We start from the raw sequence: 27,946 nt of genomic DNA, 5'->3' as shown, positions 1-27,946 counted from the left end.
TTTTATACTGAGGTGCATAAGATCAATGAGGCCTACGATCAATCAGTTCAATCAAAACCTGTCCTAATTCAAAGAAAACAAGTTGACAAAAAGATTGAATCCAATATTTGGTAATAATAAAGCATAGCGAGCGATTTACAAGCAATTTTTAAAAGGTCGTCATTTTTGACCGGGAACACCAAAGGTGTTTCTAGATTTTCAACACAGCTTTAGTACATTAGTTATTACTTGCGGGAAGTGGAGGAAGCCATGTTTAGCCCTCCTAACTACAAATTGCCATCTGATACTATGGTAGAATACTTTTTGTAGGGTGTATACTGTAAACAATTGGTTATTGAAGATTTAAAAAGAAATCACACACCACAATTTGCTGTCCCAAAAAAAAAAAAAAAAAGGGTTTGCTCAAGTGCAAAACACTCTGAGTGTCATGTTGGTACTGGAGGAAATGCACATTAGTTTTAAAAACTTTAAACCTTAATTGGCCCCTGAAAGAGTTAGATAGACAGCTTATCAGGAACACCCTGACCATGACCTATTTTTGTGTGTGTGTGTGTGTGTGTGTGTGTGTGTGTGTGTGTGTGTGTGTGTGTGTGTGTGTGTGTGTGTGTGTGTGTGTGTGTCGCTGTGAAAGAGAGATTTCACTGCTGCGTGACTCAGCTTCTAGTGAACTCTGGAATTGGACCCTGCACTTCCCGTAGAACTTAACAGGCTGAGTCATCAAAGCTCTGACTGACAGGAAATGCATCAATCATTAAGAGGGAGGGGTCACCGAACTGCATTATTCATAAGCGCAGTGACCATAACACACAAACAGTTACACGTGAAGCACTCCATTTTAGGGGATACAATTCTTCTCATATCACATAAGCAAACAAAATTAACTTTGTAGTGCCATAATAAGCGAATCATGTGCATTTTGTGTTTGTGAAGCATCATATTATAGGTGAAATGCATATAATTACAGACATTTTTGAGGTTGTGTGTGTGGGGTTCTTTAAAAACACACGCACACACACAAGCGATGGTACAGATGTGACCAGCCCTCCACAGACTGTTTGCTCAAACCTTGTGTCTGTCGTGGTCATGGTTTCCTAGCAACAGAGCCCTCCATCTAAGCCCAGCTCATTCTGATGTGTATTTATGAAAAAGGATAGAAAACACACTGAATTCAATTATCAAAGCCCTTGAATAACGAAGAAAGAGAGAGGAAAGGAGTCCTTTTTTAATGCTTTTATCTTTGTAAATGAAATTTATTTACATTCACAAACTCAGATAATGCAGATTATAGAGTATGTAGTTATTGATTATACTTATGCAGGTTAATATACAGTCAGCTGGACATTATCCCAAAATAAACTCCTTCAGGATGAAACAAGATCCCTCGGCTCCCTGATCAACATGTGGTTGTTTATTTTGCGGTAATAACCGGCGGTCTGTAGGCTACATTGTCTCATATGAGCTATGTTTAAAATGCAATATGAGCATAGTGTTTATGTATACTTAGCAATTTATACTCCCTACTTTAAATAGTATGAGAAATTTTATGCAGTATGCAACAGTAAACATTACACGCATTCAAATTATTCTCACATTACCTCACTACGTTACATATCCAGCAAATAGCATCAAATTATCTTCTTGTATTTTTAGTCCAGGTTTGTTTAAAAATATATTATCTTTTGGCAGTCTGATGGAATAATAAGTAAAATTTGAATTTACTTCCATTTATAAATGTAAGGAATTATTGACGACGGGCCATGGATTATTAGAAAAGCGAGTGAAGTTACACTTCAGGTGTGCAATATTTTTTAATAATTCAATGGACCAGAGTCAATTATTCCACTTATACTACGGTTACCACACCGCAAAACATTGTTCAGATGATGTATTTCAAGACATTTGTCAGGTTTTTGTCCTTAAAACGCTCTTGTGTGCAGGACTAATTTCTAATGCATCTCATCCCACAACCTCCATTGCTCAATCCAAAACGTAATTTTAGAGCTAGTAACTGAGGCTCGAGCCGTTGATAGCAGAATAATGCAGTTATTAGAGAGAGAGAGATTGAGTGTGTGTGAATTACCTATTTTATTTGGCAGCAGTGTCTCTACGAATAGCGAAACTGTAAATGTATTTGCTTCAAAAACAGCGCCGTTATTACCTCGCTAGTGAGAAATGTCATGTAGCTTTCAAGTTGCTAAACTATTTTACTGATATAATTGTGTGTGTGTTTGAGTGGGAGAGAGAGCGGGAGATAGAGAATAAAATAATTTGTCGTTTTTATCCTGTTGTTTGCTATATTTATTTGCTCGGTCAGTGTCGCTGTGGGTTTTAGTTCTGTGGGCTGTGAGGATCTTCGAAATAACTGAAATCAGCTGGCGAAGTGATATGGAACTGTAATGCGGTCAAGACCTGCCTGGAACTACTTTAGCCGTGTGTTTCCCTCAAAATAATTGCACACCTTAGAACGTTCATCAACCAATCAGATTCAAGCATTTTACAACCCTGTAGTGTATGTATATGTATATACCATATGTATACACCAAATGCATTTATTTGATCAAAAATACAGTAAAAATATTGTAAAATATTACTACAATTTAACATAACTGTTTTCTATTTGAGTATCTTTCCAAATGTAATTTATTCCTGTGTTGGCAAAAGCTGTATTTTCAGCATTATTACTCCAGTCTTCAGTGTCACATGTTCATTCTGAAATCATTCTAATATGCTGATTTGACCAGTAGTGAGTACACACACACACACATTTTATGCACCATATCTAATAATAATAACTATAGAAATTATTTAGAAGAGACCAAAGATGCATTTGAGAAGCCCTGCACAGGACCTGAAAGAGATCACTCCGACTTTGAGGGTAAAGGTGGGAGGAACGGATAATCCCGTGGAGACTATACGGATAATCCCGGGATTATAATCCTAATCCTATGTCACACTGGACAGCTCACATTGCTGCTAATCGGCTGTAGCTCCCTAAAGCCACTGTGAACACTGTTAATCCTGTTACTGAGATCTACGTAATCTCACGCTGATAAGGTAATCATACAGAGAGTTAAATGTGTATCTGCATGCCGGTTATTGCCAACATGAGGGACCAGCCAATGATCTTCATGTCTTACTGAAAATGTAAACGTACTTCAGTGTGAAACGCATGGTATTAGGTTTAAGGGATAGAAAATATCATTGTCTCAATAGAAAAGTCCCCAACATCTATGTATGGAAGTAAACATATCTGAATGACGCTAATTACGGCAGACAGCTCCGTGACCTTTGACCCCCTACCCTTTCGCTCCAGATGAGCCAGGCGTGTGGTCGAGTGAGATATGTGTTGGTAAATCTTGACAGGCGTGAGACAACGACAACAAACGCGCACCGTGAGAGCTCTTGGCAGTGTCAGAAGGGGCTGTGCATCGAGGAAAAAATAAAGAGGCAAAGAAACTGTTAACGAGAAAAGAGTTGGCACAGATGACCAAGATCTGACTCTCTCTCTCTCTCTCTCTCTCTCTCTCTCTCTCTCTCTCTCTCTCTCTCTCTCTCTCTCTCTCTCTCTCTCTCTCTCTCTCTCTCTCTCTCTCTTTCTTTCCCCGGCAGCCACAAAACTGTGGTCAGAGATGGAGCGAGAGGTGGACAGTGCTCAGGAAAAAGATTTTCTAAACAATATGGTGTAAAACTATCAACACTGTTGTGGGTGGTTGCTATGGTGTTGCTAAGGTGTTCTGAGCTGTTACAATTTAAAAACTGTCCACTGATCTGAACCTGCCGATTGCTTAGAAAAACGATGGCACATTTTTCTTCAAAAGCCGCATGATTTGAGGTATCATTTTGGTATATTAGTTCATTTAGTTTCACACCAAGGTGTAACTAAATGAGTTGAATTAAACGGGTCTGTTTAAATCACTAGCCCTAAATATGAGCAATAGTAATTGCACACATTTCTGCCACGTAAGAAAAAATAAGTGCGTTGGTAAATTATGACAAACACTGTTATGAGATAAAAAGCTGAAATCATGACTCCATATACATTATGAATTATATCGTAATTATAACTTAGTATCTCATAATTTTGACTTTTTGTCATATTTTTATTACAATTGACTATTTATCTCATAGTTTGGACTTTTTGTCTCAATAGTTTTTGTCAATTTCGACTACATCATTATGACTTATATCGTAATTATGACTTTGTATCTTATAATTTTGACTTTTTGTCTTGTATTTGAATCTCATAATTTTGCCTTTTTGTCATAATTTTGACTTGTCAATTTCAACATTACATCTTATGACCTAGTGTCTCAAAAATTATGATTTACCAAAGCATGTTTTTTTTATTACGTGTTGGAAAACAGTTTCTATAAGAATGAATTCACTTCATTAGTGAGAAGGAAGAGCAGGACTTATTTCAGTAATATACACGCACAGAATGAAGGGAAAATAAATCACTATTGAGCTCTGACACGCGCACACATTGTAAAACATGTCCGACAGAAAACTGTAAGTCAGCACAAGCACAAAGGGACTCTGTTGCTGAGGGACAGCAGCGGCTGACACTATACACAAGGATGAAACCTTCCTCTATCCCCTTAAAATCACACACACACACACCATTATTTAAGCTGTGCTAATAATTGTATCCACATGCCAGTGATACTGCATTTATACATTTGAACATTATTTGATTCCTGTAACTTGCTGTTTATCATGTTAATCCTGCAAGTGACTAATGCAATGCAATATAACTATTTTTTCCTGTCAACTTCAAGCTAAACTAATTTGATATCATGGTATAGAGACTATTGGCAGAAAAAAGTGCCTTTAGACTTCTAGATGTCTATCTTATACTTTTACAGTCAGCTAAACTTTCTGAAACTTGAGATGGGCTGATTTGATTTTTTTCTGGAATTTCAGTCCAGCTGTAAAAGAGAACGTCAGCAAATCAACGAGGAAGAGAGGACACTTCTTGTTATTTGTTTAATTTAAAGGGTCAGAGAGGGTGGAAATGGTCACGTAAAACTAAATCACTGAGAACTATATAATATTTGATGCAAGAACCCTTTATTAACACTGACACTTAAAAAAAAGGAATTAGTTTCTTGAAGGGATAGTTCACCCAAAAATGAAAATTCTGTCCTCATTTACTCACCCTGAAGTTGTTCCAAACCTGTATAAATTTCTTTCTTCCTTTTTTTTTTTTTTTTAAAGAATATGGGTAACCAAACAATGGATGGGCCCCATTGACTTTCGTAGTATGTAAAAAAAATTCTGTGGAAGTAAATACTGACATTCTTCAAAATCTCATCTTTTGTGTTTAACAGAAGAAAGAAACTCATACAGATTTAAAACAACTTGAGGGTGGATAAATGTGGACAGAAGTTTAATTTTTGGGTGAACTATCACTTTAATTGTTTTTTTAATTTTTTAATTTATATGATGAACAGATTTAATTTAGGCTTTTATTCACATATAAACATTGATCAGTGAACTTAGACAGAAGCTCATCTGTACCTGCTTGACATGCGAGAGCAAACCTCATTGTTTTTTGCAGAAGCTCAAGCGTGATGCGTAACACGAGAATGAACCTCATTGGTTCTCGCACGTCAAGCGAACATTATTGAGCTTCCGTTTACCACAACTGATGTGTGCATTGATGAATGTTTTTATGTGATTAAAAGCCTAAATTCAATCTGTTCATCATATAAAGCGATCGTGTATCTTCAGAAAATTTGGACTTAATTCATTTTAATTTTACGATCTCTTTAGCCTCAATAAAGGTGATGCACGTACCCTCTATTTTTTGGAACAGTGCTTATATGTTGCCATATGCAAGCAGTGACCTAAACAACCTGCCATACCAGTGCACGCTCTCTCTCTCTCTCTCTCTCTCTCTCTCTCTCTCTCAGCTGTCTGTTGGGTGGCCGTGTGACGGTCAGGAATGACTTTCTCTCTAGCCTCTCTGATTTCACTGACAGCGCTGTCTATAATGCACTCTGTCTGAGGATCCTGTTTCAAATGCATTTCCTGCAGTGCACAACTGAAGGCTTTGCACTCCTGTGAAAAAAAAAACTACCAACAACGCATGCAAAAAAAAAATATATATATATATATATATATTAGCACCTATGATAGGAACTTGCCATACAGAGTTATATTCACTCAAAATGGAAGTATAGTTATGGGTAACACTTTACAATAAGGTCTCATCTGTTAACATTAGTTAATGCATTAGTTAACATGAACTAACTATGAGCAATATATTTTTACAGCTTTTATTAACCTTTGTTAATAAAAATACAGTTGTTCATTGTTCATATTAGGTAACAGTGAATTAACTAATGTTAACAGATACAACTTTGATTTTAATAATGTATTAGTAAAGGTAGAAATTAACATTTACTAAGATTAATAAATGCTGTAGAAGGATTGCTTATCGTTAGTTCATGTTAACTGACATAGTTAAATAATGTTAACAAATCAAACCTTATTATGAAGTGTTACCTATTTTTATAGTGGATTTTTTATTTTATTTATTTTTTATATATTTTTAATTTGCATATATACAAACAAGGCCAGAATAATTGAACAATATTTAAAAAATTAAACCTTTATTAAAAGTATATTTTGTCAATATATTCATTATCTTCATTCTTTATAGATATCTTTGCATTATATTGCATTATATATTCATATTCATATTTAGTTTCCAAATACTTTTGGGGTCCACTTGTGTTTTATTTCTAACATGGGCACTTTTAATCCACTTATATTCATTCATAAAGTATTGTGAACAGAAAAAAGGAACATAAATTATTGATTCATTGTTTGCAACTACAAAAGAAAGAGTTATTTTGGAGAAAAAAATCTACAATTCTAGGTTGACTTAAGGTTTGGTTAATAACTCCAGATCTCACCCCAAAACTAACTTTCTCCCACTGAATGACTTTTCAGTTATATGAATCATTTTTGAAACAGCAATATGTCAGAAAATCAGTGAATGCGCAGCATGTCCTTGCATGTGCCAGTCATGTGACCTGAGCCCCTATGCTGCTGTACTGCAGAAGGGTTCAGGTAGGGTGAGTGATGGGGTTAGCTGGGGTCAATGCAACTCGACTCGCACGGCTCGCCCCGTTTCACCCTCTTCCCATAAACACTTTTTTCTTTTACTCTTCAACCTCAATCTTTCCTTTCCACCATGCTGTCTCATTTTTGCTCTCGTCCTTTCGGCAGGTCAGTGAGAGTACAGTACATTTCTCGCACATGCTCTCGCACATGCTCAGTAGGGCTGTGTCACACCTTTCACAGAATGTTCTCACCCCACTCGCACACCCTTCTACATGCACAAACCCGCTTAAACACACACACACACATTGTGATCCACATTGTAACCACTTTCATTGCTGACATTTATAGTTGAATCTGACTTTCCTCCCATTTTTGATTGTGCTGACAAATATTACGTGTCAGTGACTCCATGTCTGGGAATAATAATGTCCATGCATGCATGGATATTTTTACTATTTTACATGAAGAAAAGATATTTATAAAAATTTTAACAGGCTGGAGAAGTTGGTTAGTGGATCATTGTCTGAATTTGTGGCAAATAAATTGGAATAATTGAATAAATAATTGAATAAAAACATTACTCATTGAGTCAAATAATATAATAAAATATTGTATAATTATTATATTGAATTGTAATAATTAATATAATAGCCAACAATATTTTTAAATTATTAAAGTAAAAAAAAAACTCAATAGGCTGAAATGAAGTGACATTGCGAAGCATTTTAATCTGCAATTTTCCTTTAAAAAGTGTAAAATGCAGTACATTTGATTAAAAACCATGGCTTATCACTGTTTTGCCTTGTTCTATAAAATTCTATTTTAAATGATCAGACAGCAAATGTAGGGTTTGTCAGTAAAATTTGTAGTCGGGTTTAGCAAAGGTCAATTAATTTTTGAGTACGAGATACTTTGTCACTTTCATTTGAGCTGCATAAATCAAATATGCAGAAATGCAGTAGTAAATAAAGTCAGAGAGTTTTGAGAAAGATATATTTGAGTGTTCATCCTCTCATAGCTCAGTGTCGTTTCACAGAAGCCAGCTTTTCTAATGTCTTAAACAGATGGCAGAAACTTCAGCTCACAGAATACCAGCCAGACACTCTTTGATTGGCCAGCTCACAGCCGAGGACGTGTGTGTTTTATTTATTTATTACATACTGCATAGATAGGAGATCAAACTTACTTCACAGTTCTAGAATGTTCTGCTATCTGCTTTAGCCTCTAATTCTAGTGTATTGCTGTCTGGTTCTATTGTTAATCCTCTAACGTTGTTTTTGAGTGTATACGTTACCAAACTGCTAATGTGTCGTGTTGTTGTGTGAATGTGATTATCAAATCAAGACTTGTTTTAGAAAAGTACCTAGTTTATTTGTGTTGGGAAAACCCTCATTTATAGTATTTGCAGCCTGTGGAGATCTTCGCTCGTGACGTCATCAGTGACCAGGATGAATCGATCATGCCTGTCAACGTATGATAGTGGAGGAAGGCAAACCCAGAGAGGGCTTAACATTTAGGGGGGTGTTTGTGTGTGTGATACTGTGGGGGACATCTGACTCCCTGCTATTTTTCCCTCGAATTAACTGACCTGACCTCTTGTCCACAATGTTTGTCTAACATGTCTCCCGCATACTATGGACATGATCTAGCTCAGGGCTGTCCAATCCTGCTCCTGACGGCCAAACGTCCGGCAGAGTTATGTTCCAACACACTTTCCTGGAAGTTTCTACTTACTGAGTCTGAAGGTCTTGATTAGCAGGTTCAGGTGTGTTTAATTAGGGTTGGAGCTCAGTTCTGCTGGCTTTTAAGTTATAGTGTCAAAACTTTTTTTAAATAAAAAGTCATCAGTTATAATGTTATTTTAGGATTTCATCATTTGACAACAAACATCTAAATCTTTTTGAGGAAATAAACCCTTCAAATCTGCCTATTTAGTTTGTGTTGGAATGTGAAGGGTTAAATGAAAGATGCCTGTTATATATATATATATATATATATATATATATATATATATATATATACATATATATTATATTATATTATATTATATTATATTATATTATATTATATTATATTATATTATATTATTATTTCATCACTCTTTATTTTGAATCAAATAAATGCAGCCTTGATGAGCATAAAAGACTTTCAAAAACATGATAAAATCTTATCGACCCCAAACTTTTGAATGGTAATGCATATTTTTGTTTTATTGTGACTTTTGAGGAGAAGTAAATTCCATTTCCAGAAAGGTTTAGCCCTGTGTGGTCATCCAGATAGGATCCATCCACTGGTCTGCATAGTACACAACTGCATAACACTCTTTCAAAGTGCTGGTTCCTGAGATAATTGAACATTTAACCACAGAAAATGGCAAAAAGGCTTTATTTTGGTCACAGCAGACAGACATGATGACAGCGTCAGAAAAGAGAAGGTTAATTACCATCTGCACTGGACATGCTCTCACCAACGCAGCCCAGAGACAGACACTCATCCTCTCGGGTCACACGGGGTTACTGTAGATCCATAAACTCATCAGATGAATTTCTCTCGCACTGATGTGGCTAGTTCATCAATACTCCGCTGATCAATTGAGTGACATTATGTCAGGGCCGATTCCACATGGGCTGAAAGCTGATGCGAAGTTACATTCAGATGCATTAGAGCACAGGGCTTTCCCATGCACTCAATACTGTCAGCTGGAATGGGAACAGGGTGTTCCTTTTATCTACTAACCCTAACAGAGTGAACCAGAACAGGAGATGCCAGTTGCATGCCATTTACTGTCAAGTGTCAATGCAATGAATTTTCAGATGCATATTTGCCCGATTGATATAAACCCTTAATTACTTACAGGCAGTTTGTATATATAAGCATTTTTGTAACTAAGCATAAGCATGATTATATATATATATATATATATATATATATATATATATATATACAGTATATATATATATATATATATATATATATATATATATATATATATGCGTATAAAATATGTTTTTATTAATAATATATTAATATAAAAGATTTATTTATGCTCTTGCTAGTTGCTTATTTTGATCTGTGTTACTGTACGTTTCTTCAGTATGTGTTACTGGATACTTTTAAAATAACTTTTTACATTTGTTCACTTTGCTGTAATTTTGGTTTTTCATTTTTAAATTATTATTATTATTTTATACAATTACAAATTAATTACTATTATTTTTTACAGGTACAAATATAACTTAAAAACATTCAAATCAGACTCAGTAACACACAAGGTTTAATATTTTTGATGTTGTTTTCTTCTCCTCGCGTTCTTCCTCTGTCTCAGGGTCGTTGTTCCAGAGAGAACTGTAAGTACCTGCACCCTCCTCCTCACCTGAAGACTCAGCTGGAGATAAACGGCCGTAACAATCTGATCCAGCAGAAGAACATGGCGATGCTCGCCCAGCAGATGCAGCTAGCCAATGCCATCATGCCTGGAAGTCAGCTTCAGCCAATGGTGAGGCTCCATTCTTTTAACCTAACCTTAAAAAAGCAGGAGTGATTACCCACACATAAGCATTTTTTGTAAATAAGCATAAGCATGATTTGTATTATTTTATATATATATATATATATATATATTGGCCCCAAAAAGTAGAGACCTTTGGCTTTTGGAGTATAAAGGCCCATTCACACCAAGAGCAATAACTATAATGATAACTATATTAGCGTCCACATCAGCAGACAATATCATTCTGTTTATTCTAAGTGCAAGCTGTGGTTTTGTCATCTGCCACTTTAAATGCTCGTGCTCTTTAAAGCTGGAAAGGATTTTAAAGGATGGATTCTGATTGGCTGTCATTGTTTTTATCTTTCCTCAGCTGGAAAAAAAATTAAATTTGAAAGTGATTCCAAAGACATAATTTCTCTCTACTATTATTGTTAAAGTTGTGGTGTAGACTCTGCTATTCTATTATATTTAGAATTATTTTTTTTTACTATATCTTTATCATTATCATTATAGTTATCGTCCTTGGTGTGAACAGCCTTAAGAAAGGTCCATTACATATGTAACTTGCCAAGATATTTTATATTTTATATATAATTCATTATATTATATTGTATTAATTTATTACATTTATCAAATACAATAAGGTGGGTTGGTATAAAATATGGGTAATATGTGTTTTTTTATATATTTTTGTTAATATAATGCATTGATATAATAAATTGCAATGAATTATATTGTATTAAGTTCATTTATCATGTGAAATATGTGTTTTTTAAATATTCCTTATAATTTATTATATTAATATAATAAATTATAATGACTTCTATTCAATTTGTCACATGTATAGTGTGTTTTGGTTCTTTTTTCCCTGTTCCCATCTACCCGAGTTTGCCTGAAAAACAGGCTTTATAAAAGACTGTTTTTGTTCTCTACTCCTTTCGTCGTGCGTGTTACTACAACAACCATTCCTGACAATACTGTAGTATAATATATGGGTAATATGTTTTTTTGATATTATTATTATTAATATAATGTATTATAATTTATTAATGTAAGAAATTATAATCATTTATGTTATATCAGATGTATTATATTAAAATGTACTTATGTCATAAATGATAACAAAAAAGAAAAAATATGTCATGATGATAATATGAATATGGTAAAAAAAATAATAATAATACCATTAAACCCTGTACTGCCACAGTCCTTTTTTGTAAGCATGGATAATAGTCAACTAATCATTCTTTTTTGACTCTTGATTGTATTATTAACACAAGTCACATAAAGTTTTATTTGTTGTTATTTATTGTCTGTTTCAGCCTATGTTTTCAGTCGCGCCAAGCCTTGCAACCAACGCCAGTGCAGCTGCTGCAGCGGCTGCCGCGGCTGCGTTCAATCCGTACCTGGGCCCGGTGTCACCTGGGCTGATGTCGGCAGAGATCATGCCCAACACACAGGTGCTGATGGCGGGCAACCCTGCAGTGGCATCCATGCCGTCCGCTGCCAACGCTGCAGCCGCTGCTGCTTCAGCTGTGGCTGCCCAGAAACTCCTCAGAACAGACCGCCTGGAGGTAAGAGGTCATCAGAGAGCCATGACATCAGGACACACTGTCATACTGAAACAGCAAATCTATATATTTTTCTTTCACACATACACCAGTGGCCGGTTGCATAAACTGCTAAGACTATTCTTACAAGTTAGTCATCTTTTTTTTCTTTCTTCAAGACGTTACAGCCACAATGGGTAGTTTTTAAGAAATAAAGAAGCTGCTGCCCCCTGCTGACCACTGGATGAAAAAACACATTTCCCCATCTGAGACAGTGTTATAATATCGGCTATGTTCTTAATCAAATAAATACATTCTGCACACTACATACTACACAGTATATAGTGTACTACACAGTACTATATGCTGCATACTGATTTGTTTTTAGAAAAAATGTATGTGCAACAGTAACAGAATGTAGTATGCACCGGTAAATGTTTTAAAGGTAGGGTAGGCAATTTTCAGAGAGGCTAGCAATAGTGAGCTAGCTTTGAAAGCATAAGATCACACCCTCTCTTCAGAGCGCACTCCAAAGCCACGCCTCCTTCAAAACACATGAACACACCGGGAGCAAAGCTTCAGGAGAGACTGCATTAAACTACTTCATGTCTCAAAGCACATAACATTACATTGATAATGAACATAAAATTAAAGAGCGCTCTTTAATTTTCCTTCCAAAGACGATATATATGCATATAAATACATTTAGACCACTTAACTTAGTGATTGCTATCAGGATGTGTAGAGACTTTCAACCAGCATAATAAAAAAAATTTCTGGAGCAAATCACCTACCCTGCCTTTAAGCTGTAGAATGCTACACTTATTGGGAATAAATAAGGGTTTATTTTTCATTTTAATGCAATTAATCAAGTAATCAAATAAAAAGAGGATTGCAGTTCAAATTAAGGCTGATATTACTTCCATCATAAGTATGGAAATGGAAGGTTGTATGTTTTTAATATTATTATTAATATTAAATGTTTTTCAACATTTTGCCTATAAATCAACCAGGTAGGTTCAGGTTGGTATAAAATGTGGGTTAAATGTTTTTAATATTATTATTCATATAATTTATTATATTATATTAAATGACATAAGCATTCCTTGCAGTGTACTCTGGTTGTATACTACACATTTTAGCAAGATTGCAATTGAATATACTTTTATAGAAAATGTCTTAACTTTTGGCAAATAATAAGAAAAGGAAGGGATATAAAAAAATAATAATTGCATTTCATTGTGGGATACGATATTCTGACCAATATACTTCGCCATCCAAGTATTCCACGCATACAGAAAGTTCACATATTATGCACACACTGTATGCATACTATTTTGTTTCAATAGGAGCATTCCATGTTGAACATAATTACATGAAATTTAAGATTACAGGGTTTCTTCATTAATGAAACTTTATTAGTGCACATTTTAGCAAACATTTTTTACACTAACACAAAATATGAGATCTCTCAATATGCAAACGGTGAATACATCATGTTTGCGTGCATTCTCAGGTGTGTCGTGAATACCAGCGTGGCAACTGCTCTCGTGGGGAGACGGACTGCAGGTTTGCCCACCCTTCCGACAGCACAATGATCGACCCCAGTGACAACACGGTGACGGTGTGTATGGATTACATAAAGGGCCGCTGCTCCAGAGACAAGTGCAAATACTTCCACCCTCCTGCACATCTGCAGGCCAAGATCAAAGCAGCCCAACACCAGGTCAATCAGGCCACGGCCGCCGCTGCCATGGTGAGCACGCTCTCCACTGTACAGCACACTTACTGTATCCCATTCATCATACTGTATATATACAATCAACACTTTCTCAGATGCTATATATTTGATCTCGGGTTAACATTGACACTCTGTAAAGTATGCATTTTTTTTAAAAATTAGGAGTCTTTAAATAAGGATTTATGAGCATTTTAGGAATGTTTCTTATGCATTATATTTTTGACAGAGCTCTATACCTCTCAAGTCATTGCCATTCCCATTTAAACTGCATAAATACGTAATTTCAACATCCTGTCGAGCAGAGAGCAGTGTCATAATTATTTTTATGTAATCATTTCTGCACATTAAATGTATGTTTGCAATCCAGCTCAATGTTATCCACTGTTGACGTATTGCACAACTGTTTATTGTCAATGAAACCCTGTAAATGTTACGATAATTGATGTACTTGTTAATCTTAATCTCAGTACAGAGTTTCCTAAAACAGAATGGACTGTATTTCTGCATGCCTTAGTCCTGATATCCCCCTGTATACTGCATTCCAATGATTTGTTTTTATTTGTTTTTTTTCTCACCTACCCAAAATGCACTGCTGCCCCCATGATGCACCTCTGCTTGCTGTTTATGTTAATGCGCTTGAACCCCATTGGCCCATTGCCATCATGTGCTCGCTGCCTGCTAATTAAGACTCAGTCGGCTGTCAAATCACTGAAGCGACCCCTCGAAGCCACCTTTGACCTGGTACTATGACCTTTCACCTTTTTGCTTGGCATGTTGCTTTATTGTAGTGTCTTAACCAGAAAAAGGAAAGATAATTTGCAAGCATAGTCCTTTTTGTTATGTGTTTTTTTAATGCCTCTGTTGTGTTGTATGTTACCATGTCGTGTGATCAACTGACTGTGGCGAGCATATGCTCGGCTTTAACCACAAACAAGATATGCAAGTCTGCCGCAATCAGATCATCACACGTGTGTGTTATTCCAGGGCGTGAGGACAGGGCCAGATGTTCTAAACTCTAGTCACATGGCTTCTATATGTCTATACAGCATTTAAGCTCAGTGTCTTGATAGGGTGCATGTTTAGTTTCTCTGTATATTGCATGTGTCTTTGGGAGGGGTAGCATCAGAAGAATACTAAAGCTCCACCACCAAAGCAACAGAAAAGATCTAGTCTCTTTCTCACACTTATCATGGAGTGAGCAGTGCAGTTTATTTTTCTTTTCTTTTTTTTTCTTCTTTTTTTTCTGTTTCTTTTAATGAGTTTTTTTTTTTCGTCACTTTTGTCTGCAAAACATTTGAGTAGTGCTACGCTTGCTTCATTTGCATTGAGTTAGCCGTATGGATGTTGTAGTGTTAATGAATTAATATTCTCCTGATGTAAAACTAATAATGTATATCACAGATGCTCAATGCTAATTTAAGTAATAGCGAGAGAAAATGGCTCTTTGGCTTTTGCTTGTGCCGTAGAAATGTTTTAGCTGCCGCTTGCTTGCTTGTTTGTCAGAATCAAGCCCTGTGATGTGTTTGCCCTCTGATGATAATTCTGTCTTTTTCTTGTTCCTTTCCTGTTTTTACTCTCTTCTACACGTCCCAACCTGTTCCCCTTTTCCTCCACTCCCCCTTCCCTGTGGTCTTATCGGAGCAGGGAATTCCTCACAGTGTCATGCCACCTTTACCAAAGCGGCCTGCGCTTGAGAAAGCCAACGGTGCCGCGGGCATGTTCAGTACTGGCATGCTCCAGTACCAGCAGGCTTTGGCCAACATGCAGTTTCAGCAGCAAGCCTTTATTCCGTCAGGTAGGACTTCCTGTCACCCCTGACCACCCCTTGACCTCACCTTTGACCTTACCAAACTACGAGGGATGCACAAAGACATGGGATAATTCTTATTTTATTATAAAGAGACAGGGTTCCCATAGCCATAAAAAATGTTTGAATATCAGGGAAATTTCTTGCACTCTGGTGTAAATACTAACATACTACAGTAAAATATAATCAATATGTATAATAAATAGTATTGTCATATTTATGTCATGTCACGTATGACAATATTTTAATGTAATATAATATTTATTATAATAATATAAATATAATATAGGAAATAACAAAGTATATAGTATAATTATAGAATAATTTCATTAAATAAAGAAATTATAATAATATAAATAGTATAAATATTTATATATATATATATATATATATATATATTGATATACATATTGATATATATATGGATATATATAATATTATGTATTATATATATATATATATATAATATCCATTATATTTTTTATTTAAAACAGAAAATACAATAAAAACAAAACAAAAATACAATAAAAATAATGTATACAATATATTCATACTTTATTATAATATTTGTATTATTACAATAAATGATACCATACTATCATGTTATATTATATTTATAAAAAGTATACGATAAGTATACTATATATATTATCATATTTATATTATTATAATATATTATGTTATTACTATACTTTAAATATAAAAAAATGTAGTCTGGTTCCATCAAAGTGCTGACATGCAGTGCTGTTTACACCTGGTGCAAGGCTCTCCTTAAAAATGTAATCTCAAGTAATCTCAAAGTTAGGAATCTTTTCAGTTAGGAAAAACCATTTGGTCAGAAGGTGTGGGAACCTTGCATTATGCGCACAGTAAACTCAGCAATAAGAAATGAGGCTGTCTGTCAGTTTCTCTGTATCACCTCATCATTGTATCACATTACTACTCTGGTACATACTTGTAGTTGGGCTCATGGCTTTCACTGCGAAATATAGTTGCCAATAACCTGGAATGCCCCTCAGTCATACTAATGTCTGCTATGATGACTGCCACAAATACACATGTTTCTCTGAGCTCACAAATACACATTCTCCCTTCCTGAATTCATGGTTTTGTCAACTAATCGGTCTCTTATGGACATCATGCTGTATCACTGTAATGATTATTGTCTTCCTTTAATTATGATTTCTTCACTCTAACCAACCTTGTGATGGGCTGTTGTGATTCTTCTCCCTTTCCAATCCACTTCCTGTTGCAATGCATGATGGGCAGGCTCAATATTGTGCATGACCCCTGCAGCAAGCGTGGGTAGGTTTCTAGACTTCGTCCTCTTAGTTTTTGTAATGCCCTCAAAATCCACATGGCCGACAAACTGGCATTGATAACTGGGCATCTTTGTTAGTGCTTCACATATGAAGCATTTATATATCTGATTTGAAGTAAAAGTCAACATGAAACGGCATTTGCAACACATTTTACTTCCATAATATGACATATTTCCAAGTGAAACGGAATATTCAAGAAGATATATAGTGGCAGAAATTGATTTTATCCATCAGGAATTGCATGCGATTGTGAAAAGTGGCTTTTAGACATTAGAATAGGGAATTGGAGGGGGCGGCTGAAAAAGAATCATGCATATTAAGAAAGTAAATAGCATTTTGATTTCATGTTGACTTTTAATATACACAAATATTTTTTCTTATTCTGTGAGTTTCAATTCTAGCTATTTGTGTGTTGTTTTGTGGGTTTTGGTGGCTTTTTTAATAATAGATAATTCACCTAAAACTGAAATTTCTTTCATTATTCATTCACCCTCATGGAGGACAAAAGGAGAAATTTTGAATAATCTTACCATGCATGTTCAAATGTGCGGAATGAAGAATGAAATTTGAGTGATTTTTAAAGTGCCCCTATTATGATCTTTCGAATATTACCTTTCATGCAGTGTTTAACACAGTTGTTTGTGAATAGAAATGGTCTGCAAAGTTTTAAACATCAAAGTGCACAACAAAGTATGGATTTATCAAAGTATGTTTTTCAAGTATGGAGGCGCTTGAAAAAGCATTCACATACCATTCATATAAAAAAAAAAAAAAAAGGTTGAAAGCACTTGTCAGAGGCCCGAAACTTAGCTTTAGCAAAGTGCCTATTACCAACATAATCCAATCAGAATTTAATTCATTTAAATAATGAACTGGGCCTAACTGTTATATATAGGATATATATATAGGTTATATGTGTTTGAGTAAATCAAGTTACCGTTCTACTTCTGCTAGTTTTACTAAGATTTCTTATCCTGTGCGAATTGGCCATTCATATTACAGACGTCCTTTAGTAAAATAACATTACTTCATCTTACCTTGTAAAACTAATCCCGTCCAAATAGGGCTTAGGTTTGTAATACATTTGCATAATGCCAGCCCATGGTCTTCATTGGCTGTCGAGAATATGTTGTTTTCTGTGCTGCGAATCCACTTGCATTTCCAACAGATGAGGACTCGGGCTCAAATTAATACAGTAAAACTCACGCCACTGTTACTATTTGTGTATACAAGTGCTGAGGAAGCCTCCGGAGTTGAAATTTAGATATGGTAATAGTGTGTTTCGCTTCCGACACACACTGTAAGCGGTAGACCAATCACAACAGACTGGGCCATACTGACCAATCAGAGCAGAGTTAGGAAAAGGAGAGGAGGAGTTTGTGCAGTGTTTATTATGAGAAAATTATATTTGTATTTAATTGTATTTGTAATTTTTGACCTTGAATGCATTTAACCTATTGTAGGAGACCTCCAAAACAAAATTAGGAACCTTTAAAATAGCATAATACAGGCACTTTAAAGAATAACAACCCATAATTCCACCGGATGGCAAAGTTTCTCTTTAGGTATTCCACACAAAAAAAACAGCATATTGGTTTGGAATGAATTGGGGGTGAATAAATAATGCCAGAAGACTCATTTTTGGGTGAACTATCCTTTTAACTCCTCACATTTAATTGAACTCTTTGTAGTTGATAGTATTTTTCACTGCACTTGTTTGTAGCTCAGATAATCAGTGTTGAGCATGATGTTCAAGTAACAGAAAACATGGGTTTTCAAGGGTTAAATGTTAACAAGGGTTAAATGTTAACGTACTATAGTAGATGGAAGCTGAAACCTAAATGCAAAGTTTATGAGATGCCATGCCTTTGTTTCCTTGTTCTTGTAGCTCTTGATGTGTTGGCTCATATGACACTTTACCTGCCCTTATGTCTTCTTTAGAACAATCTCTCTTGCCACCACTTTTGGTTTGCCGTTTGCTGATATCACCTTCAATGCTCACTTTTCTTTCCATACCCCTCTGTGTCCACTCACTCATCATGTTTGTGCACCTGTTGGCCACACTCCCTGTATGTGTGCTTATACCATTTTCCCTCTGAAAAGTTCCCATGATGCACGGCGCTTCCCCGGCCGCTGTGTCCGCAGCAACCACATCCGCCACAAGTGTTCCCTTCGCATCTGCATCAGCCAATCAGGTTTGCTCTTTTATGGCTTTTTTCTCTCTCAATCTCTCACACACACATATACACACACTCTCTATCTTTCTCTTTCTGTCTGAGTGATCCTTTCAAAGTGATCTCTCCCCCTTGTTGGCCTACACAGGTTTTTGATAAGGCGTAAACTTTTTATGGTGCTTCAAACAACAGATTCACAATGAAAAATGTTTATTTTACCTGTAATTTTCTCACTGCAGACACTGGCTGAGGGAAAACCAAGAGAATGTACTAAAAAACATTTGAGCCCAAGTAAATTGAGTTGTTTGAAGTACCTTCTGTACAGGGTTTACACACAAACTACAGTCAAATTAGTCTGAATTTGCCTGAGCGCTGTGAAAATGGTGTTAAATGTAATTGAAGCTCGAATAAGAATTTGATTTTCAATTAATGCACCGTTACAGTACCATTTCATGTTATATTTGATGGTTATGAATAGCATTTTAATATTGTTTGTTTTGTCCTTTTTTATTTTGAGGACTCTTCTCTATCAAAGCTGACTACCAACGAATACATGCAATTGGTATGTATGAGGTAGTTTTTCTTAGTGTTTTGCTTCGGGTGCATCTTTGCCGGCTGTATAAATTAGATCAAATTTGTTCATTGTTTCCTGCTTCATTTTGTTGTTTTGCTGATCAATATACAGAAAAGAGTTTCCACTAGCTTAAATCCTGCTCATATGATCAATACAAAGTAGCGATGCAGGCCACCATGACATAATAGTCTGTACTAAATGATATGATTTACAAATATGACCATTTTGCAAAGGTTCTTCTTAGTTTGAAACATTATTATATAGACTATTTCAAATACCTTCAATTATTGAAATAAAAGTGAAGGTCAACAAGTTGGAAATGTGGAATGTGCATGGGAAATCACTGACTTCTCCCTGCCTCACGTGAGAAAGATTTATGCTAATAAGCAATGGTTCATCGTTTTCTTTAATGGCATTTCTTAATTTGTGTTTTGTTTGACTTATTCTCTTCTTAACTGTCATGGGGAGGGAGTGAGGGTGAGGGAGAATATTTTTGTTTGTTTTTTGTTAAAAAAATTAATAAAGGTCACACTGAATCGTTTCATGCATTTCTCTCCGTTCATCTTCAGATTCCAATAATATCTGCAGAGCATCTGACTAGTCACAAGTACCTGACGCAGATGTAGTTCCAGTCCTCAACAGTGAGTGGTCACACATTCCTCTTCTATTTTTCATTGTTTCCAGAAACTTCTGGATTGCTACCTGCCATTAACATTTTAATTTAAATGTTTGATTTAAAGCAAAAGCTCCCTAATTTTGGTCATTATTTACTCTTCATTTACCCTCATGTCATTTTTCCATAGAACGTAAAAGGAAAAATCCTGAAGAAGTTATTTTCCGTACAACTACAGTTCGCAGTAATCACATGTCCAAATATGATAGAAAAACATGGCACCTGTGATGCATATTTCAGCCATATGGAACACTTTTATGGTGCTTTTCTGGGGGGATATGTATGGAAAATATCAAAAGAAAAACATTTCAGGTTGTTCATTACGCAAGGCTTCAGAACACTTGGAATACAATGATCAAATCACATGAATTACTTTTATGTTGCTCTTTTAAAGGACCTATTTTTATTTTTTACATTATCAACTTTTTTAGTGTGTAATGTTTGAGCATGAAAAAGGTCTGCAAAGTAACAAATATCACTATATCACTAAGCACTGTTTCTGAACTCGCCTCTATTGTAGTCTTGAGTTTTCTTCCGGGAACGAACACGTCACACTATTCCTCATTTAATAATTACTGGTTGAGTTACGTTAGTAGCGTGATGAAACTTGTGGTTATGGTAAGGGGCGTGACATTTCTGAAACACACATGAAACAGAGGACCATTCACAACACACTGGTCCAGACGACCAATCAGAGCACATTACACTTTTCATAAGGAGGGGCTTCATAGAGACAGGGACTAAACAGAGCATTACTGGCAGACTGGGAAGAGAGGTGCTGCAATAATGTAAAACGTGAAAAATAATGTGGTTTTTGAACATTCAAGCATGAAATCCTATTCTAGTAGACCCCAAAAACAAAATCAAGACTTTGTAAAAAGGCACAATATGGCCTCTTTAACTGTGAACTGTGACTTGTATGGAAAAAACTTTTTAAAATGTTTAATAATGTAAATAATGACTGAATGGTCATATATGGTTGTCAAACAAGTCCTTTAAGTCCCATTCTTTTCTGCTTTTCCTCAGATCAAAGGAATGTGCTGTTGTCCTGGACAAAAAGGCAAACAAACAGAATTCAAAATTTTAACATCAAGATCACCGGCGGATAGAATATATTATGAAGATTAGAATTTGGTCATACATGACGGTAGAGTTTTCCTGGGGTGAAACTGAGTGTCCTTCCACATGATATGTAGAATTTGAGTGAAACTACATCATTATGTCAGACAGGACGTTGAGGCATTTTTACTCTCAAGCCGGATTAGTAGGAAAAGTTATTTTCATGTCTGACCTAACACCGTTTTGGCATGTTAGTAGACCAAGAGATATTTTTTTGTGATTCACACCTTGATTATCTTTCCTCGAAATTTGTCTGATAGTTTACAAAGTTGTAAAAGGTGCACCTTGAATTGAAAAGCGAATCAAAAGTCGATATGGCACAAAAACCTCCAGCGAAATAATTAAATGTATGTAGTTTTCTGTATCTTTAGTTCTGGCTTCTAGTCAAACTAGATTGTAAGCGAGAGTCGGGATTGACGGATGAATGTTTTGGGTAGAAACTGATCACCTGAGACCTTTCAAAAGCACATTCTTGCAAGCTTTATGTACCATAACCACCGGCTGAATACCAGACACAGATTTAGAGTGTTATATCAACAGTGTTATTATGTTTACCAGAGATTAATGTTTTTTACAGCGCTTGTTTTTATACATAATTTCACAAGTGTGGGTTTTCTATGAAACGTGCCATTTTTATTTGTCGATCATCCATTAGGCCTTGTAGAACTAAGAAGCCTTTTTGACTCCTATGAGAACAGGGTTGCCTTGTTCCTAATGCCCTGTTTCTTTAAATTGCCTTGATCGAGAGAATGTCGCGACGGAACGGAGAAGGTATCGAGAGTCACCGCGTGTCTTTAGGAGGTCGTCGTCAAGAGCGCTTGCGTTCCAGTCTTTGTGAGGACTCTAAAATTCATGCTGGAAAAGCACTGCTTGAGTATTTCGTTACAGATTGTGGGTTCGAGACTAGGTACACGGAAAGATGAGGTTAGTGTTGGGTTAGTGTTGGGTCAGGGTTTGTCTTCAGTTCTCATTTGTGTTGATTTCCATTTGTTTTCGAATAGCTCGTGACTTCTAAACAACGTCGTTTTGCCGCTGTACAGCGGGAAAGAGGAACGGAGAATATAATGAGACGTTTTTAATATTAAGTTGTGCCAAAGTCTTTTTTTTTTTCTTTTTTTTTTATATTTAAATGTGTTTTGACTGGGTATACTGATTACGGAAGGTGAATAATTTGTATAGCTTCATTTTACGTACAAGGCTGCTTGTAAACCAGGAAACAAGGGTTTTTGCGCCACGACCAGACTCAAGATTAAACTAATGAACGCGAGATTCTCGGCTCATCTGTCTGGAAATTCACGTTTTCTTGAGTCTGGATTTCAGCCTGGTTTAGGTGCACAGACTTGAAAGGATGCACGCCATCTCCGTTTCCTCACTAAAGCCTTATATTTCAGTGTTTGAACCCACAGAAACATTCTCTCAATCACAAATGAAAAAATGACAGCGGATGAGATTTTATTCTTCACTCTTATTTTACGTGTTTATTAATCATGTTACACTTAACGTTCACTCTGTTTCAAAGCCTTTGTTAGAAATATATTATGTTATTGTTGGCATACTATAAAGATTTGTTTTTGTTTTGTTTGTTTTTTGTATTTGACAATATTGTCATAGAACTGTTTTAGAATGTAGGAAATGAAATATTGTTTTTCTTACTGTCACTTTCTTTTACATCATTTTAAGTTCATAATGTTTAGCTAGTAGCGTTGTATTCTTAATTCTTCATGTTAGTTTTCATGGTAGAATTTTTGAAATTTCAGCTCTAAGGATTTTGGTTTTGAATTTGTTGAACAAAATGTTTAATCTTGTCTTAAAAGAGAGTGAAAAACGACAAAGAAAGAGTTTATTTGTAGCTTTGGTAAGGTTGATATTTTAACCCTTTATTTTGTGTCAAATCAAGGCCACGTCTACAATTAGCTGGTTGACGTATCAATTGTACGTGATAGAGTAAAAGAAGTTATTTTCTACTGTATGCATTTCAGAATTGAAAAATCGTCTTGTAATATTTCAACATAAAAAAAGAAAAGAAACATCCCTCAATGCCAGGCCAAAACGAGCAGCATCAGAGATTTCTGAATATTTAAAGATGAAAAACAAAGGAGGGAGGTCACGGGGTCGGCCTCGAGCTGCAAACGAGAGAGAGAGCCATAACTTAAGGGACGAAGGTTGACTTTTTGCACTTCTGTACATAGTCAATATAAAGAAAAGAAAAGGAACATGTATAATATTGAGATCTTATTTTGAATAATAAAAGATTCTATAACTATGAGAAATTTTCTTAGGATAATTTAAGAACTAGTATAATAGTCCAGCTAACAAATGATGCTTGCAGAAATATGGCACAGCTCTTTTATTATAATTTCCGGCCATCACGTTCAGTAAAAAAAAATAAAGCTCCGCGTTGCCTGCACCGACACGTACCGAGAGTCTGAATTGGCAGTAGGCTACACTGCGCCTCGTCATGATTTCCACTGTGGGAAATTCAGTTTTTTACAAATAGATACACCTTCAAAAACACAGTATTTGTCATATGATGGACATAAATAACTGCATGAAGAATAAAAATTAACAGTAAAACTCTCATAATAGATAAGTACGTAGATAAGTTAATTTCTCACAGTACCGTAACTATCATCGCCACAGCATAGTGTAAATCAAGTATCTCGATCGATATCTGAGCCTGAATTGAGGCGCGTTCACCGGTAATCCATCTGAGTATAACCGTAAGAACAGTACAATTATAAAAAAGGCCTTCAAACCGACTCTAGATGCTAGCAAAAGACGTCCACTTAACACACGACAACACAAGAGTTGCTTTGTTATTTGTAACGTGCCTTCAGCAGGGAAAGGACACCAACCACACAACGAAAAAAACAAAACAAAATGAATGTAACTGTCAAATCCTCCGCTGAGGTCAGCGTTTTACTCATTCGAGGTTGCTGCACAAGAGCTATTAAACCAAAGCATCACTTTCCTTCACTAAACACAATGCCTAAAAGCTGGTCGGCCGTTCCTAACGGTGAAACCACAGGTGGTCCTGCCTGCTGAAAGCACTTGCTTGGATGCTTAACGCCCTCCATGGAATCTTACACCTGCCCTTTGCTTATAGTTGCTGTAAGATATTGTGCTGCATTCTAAAAGACTTGTTTTATGCACATTTATTATTGTTAGAATTGACTCTTACTGTTATGAATTGAAAAAAAAAAACCTTAATAAAACAAAATGGATTTGCTCAAGAGTGTGTGTGGCGTGGTGTGTTCTTGTTTGGGGATTTTTTATTTTCCTTCTTTATATCTATTACATTTTTAAACCTTAAAATGTTATGCTACGTATTATAAGGTTCATTTGTATGTATAGTGTATCTGCTTAAAAGCTTTCTAGTCACAAAGATGTTTTTGTTGTCTTTCCTTTTCTGAATACAGAATGTCTATGTCTTGTTGTTGTTTAAAATCACATTTATTATCTGAAGTTTAGTTTCTGTGGTCCTCAATGCTTGACCACAGGTGTGTGTCTTGTTAATTGATCATGTTCTGTCTTGTGTGTATATATAGTCCTCATGTTTTGTTTGGTTTCTCATACAAAAGCATGCATGAGCTTCCGTTTACCACAACTGATGTGTGAGTTGATGATTATTTATATGTGAAATTCAAATATAATTTGTGTTTCGAAGAAGAACTAAAGTCTTACGGGTTTGGAACAGCATGAAGGTAAGTAGGCTAAATGATGTCAGAATTTTCATTTTTGTATGAAAGGTTATAGGTGACCTTGAGAGCCCTCCAAAAATGTCACTGGCAAAGCATCTTGTGAATGAGGCATTTAGCGCTGTAGGCCTACTACTGTACACCCAAAGCGCTTTACAATCATATCAGGGCATCTCTCCTCAACCACCACCACTTGTATTGTCAAGTGAATATATTAAATGAAATATCCACAATCCATATGTTGCCTACAAATTTCAGAATAAACAGATATTTTTTAGAATGGCTGTCAATGGAGAAAGATGATCTTTGAAGCCTGAAGATGTAGTCCCGACATCTGCCAGCAGAGGTCATGATAGCATAATACACCTTGGGTATTACACCATTAGGGATGTATGTAGCATGCATCTGATATATTAATATTGCATTTCCCCAACGTCGAAATCGGGCACAATGTCAGGAAACACGTTTCCTGACTGCATGTCAATATCCATGAATCTGGATCTTTGGTAAGTTGTAAGGAACACGATGTCGAGTCCGCCCTTTAGTTTAAAATGATAATCGTTTGTTTTACTCGCTTTTTCGTAGTTTCCTCTATCCAGTCATACAGCAGCCTCTTTTGCCACTCAAAATCCAGAAAATTTTCTGGGAAAATTATGTCAATGCATACCCCGCCTAAATATAACACTTCTGGGAACAATATTTCACTACTGTAAGCCCGTTTATCGGTCCAAATGGGGTGTGTTACTTAGGCTACTGTCTTTCCATGTGGCAAAGTAATTTAATTCCATTTAGGCCCCGTTTACACGTACATAGCTATTTTGAAAAACAGAGACATTTCCCTTCGTTTGTGCCCTTCGTTTACACGCAAACGGGAGAATTCGCCTCTGAAAACGATTCTTTCTAAAAACTCCGGCCAGAGTGGAGATTTTGGAAAACTTCGTTTGCATATAAACTGAGAAAAACCAGAGCCCGTCTACGGAGAGCCTGGCCACTCCCTATTAAGTCCTATTGTACCGAATTTTGGTTGTAGTTCCACCAGAGTTCCACTGGGGGCGATCGCCCATGAGAGCAAAATAAATGGGAGTCTATGGAGCTAGACGGCTAAATTTGTCTCTTTCACTCGATTACCGTTGAGAAATCTCAGGTTTGATTGTAGGTTTTGCAAGTTCAACATGGGTTATAGGTCGAAAGTTGAATGAATGAGTACGAGTATTTCTTACAGGTTGAGTTGTTGTTGCCCCTAACACGCTAGCATTCTGCTAATGAACGCTGATTGGTCAGTGAAGGACTGATTACGACCAGAGATACCGCTTGATGGCATCGTGGCATCCAAAGCGGGAACAGAAACAAACAAAACAAAAACTCTTCTAGCACGTGTATTTACCTGTGTCAGCTGTGTTGTCGATGCCTCGAGAGAAAAGAAAGTGCAGAGCGCGAAAGTGACTGAAGGATTGCCGTAAAGCAGTATCTCTGGTCGTACGATGTGTATGACGTCATTGACACTTTAAAAGACTTTTTAAAAGCAAATAAGTAACTCTTAAAAATCGAATACCCAGCAATGTGTAATTTCTTTGCATCTCCTTTTGAATACAATATTCAAATTACAAGACAAAAAATTATATCCTGAGAAAAGTGTATTTTGATGGGTATAGCGCCATAGACCTCCATTCATTCTGCACTCGCCTGCGAGCGCCCCCGCATGGACAGAGACGTGTTACTGCAGCCAGTCCAGAAACCGGAAGTAACCAGAGAGTGCCAATTCTCTTCCTATTAGACATTCTCTGGAAAAACAGAGTTTTAGGCAGCGACGTCACAGAATGTGACTATTTTCGGGATTCTGATTGGCTAATGTGGGCTTGAGCTTCTCATTACACTGCCACCTACAAGTTTGGCATGCTCTTGACAGCATACACGGGTTCGTGTGCACAATGTTATTTTTGAAAACTAAGAGGAGTGAAATGTCCATTTATGAAAATAGCCATCCACGTGTAAACGTAGCCTTAAGCTTCTATCTGACTCCATTATATCACGACCTCAAATTTAGGTTAGATTGCCAGTTGGTTATTGGTCAACTATATAATAGTTTAATAATATATTTGATTGTTCTATTTAACTCTTTTTAACTCTTATTTAATTCGTTCAGATTAGGAAACTATGTCACTTAGAGGTCTTCACCTCTTCTGTTTAACACGGGTCTCCCATTCACAAGCCCATCAGTTTTGGTCACCAAACAGAGGTAGGTTAATTGCTATATACCTGAGATCGGTCACATTCACGGTTTACACAATCAAAGATACTTTGGTATAGCCCCCAAGGAATTGCTTACACTTGAATTTAACTTAACGTTTACTTCAGTAGAGGAATGGGCACTATTACAGCTGACCAACATTACTTCTCTTATAGCTTTGGATTGGCCATGCCGTGGTTTCCCACGTACACTTATCTAAAGTAACATTAAATTAAAACAGAGGTAAGACACACCCAAATTTCAAGAAGCATTTGCTGTTCTAAACGGAAATTCACTTCTTGTCTTTGCAAACCAAGTACACTTGAATTGATGCCAAACATTAGTCGTCACTAATCTGACGCAAAACTTGCGGTAACATACAAATTGGTTTAATCTACTTGGGAAAACAATTTCAGAGTCAGTCGGAATAAAATCAAATGTAACAATTTATTATGTCAGGTAAATGTATCATGCCAATTTCATAATCAGTTCATAGA

At 36.0% G+C, this 27,946-nt stretch overlaps 1 protein-coding gene across 33 annotated transcripts in view; it reads left to right on the top strand.

The window, feature by feature from the left end:
* The window catches only part of mbnl1 (muscleblind-like splicing regulator 1), a 56,222-nt gene extending 31,465 nt beyond the window's left edge, over window positions 1–24,757 (top strand). For 5 of the 33 annotated variants that reach the window (XM_084119884.1, XM_084119879.1, XM_084119880.1 and 2 more), the window contains exons 3-11: window positions 10,400–10,570; window positions 11,887–12,138; window positions 13,631–13,870; window positions 14,543–14,596; window positions 15,500–15,650; window positions 19,088–19,179; window positions 19,694–19,720; window positions 20,302–20,373; window positions 21,432–24,757. In XM_084119884.1, the coding sequence (XP_083976010.1) occupies window positions 10,400–10,570; window positions 11,887–12,138; window positions 13,631–13,870; window positions 14,543–14,596; window positions 15,500–15,650; window positions 19,088–19,179; window positions 19,694–19,720; window positions 20,302–20,358 (1,044 nt within the window). In that variant the 3' untranslated portion in view covers window positions 20,359–20,373; window positions 21,432–24,757. Of the gene's footprint in view, window positions 1–10,399; window positions 10,571–11,886; window positions 12,139–13,630; window positions 13,871–14,542; window positions 14,597–15,499; window positions 15,651–16,931; window positions 16,968–19,087; window positions 19,180–19,675; window positions 19,721–20,301; window positions 20,374–21,431 lie in introns of all 33 variants that reach the window. The other 28 variants (XM_084119874.1, XM_084119902.1, XM_084119903.1 and 25 more) reach the window with 7 other exon arrangements.
* Window positions 24,758–27,946: the final 3,189 nt, after the last annotated feature.

Source organism: Abramis brama (assembly GCF_963993115.1).
Source record: "Abramis brama genome assembly, chromosome: 7".
NCBI classification, from domain to species: domain Eukaryota; kingdom Metazoa; phylum Chordata; class Actinopteri; order Cypriniformes; family Leuciscidae; genus Abramis; species Abramis brama.
The sequence above is the reverse complement of the archived record's forward strand: the minus strand, read 5'-3'. Positions and strand labels throughout refer to the sequence as shown.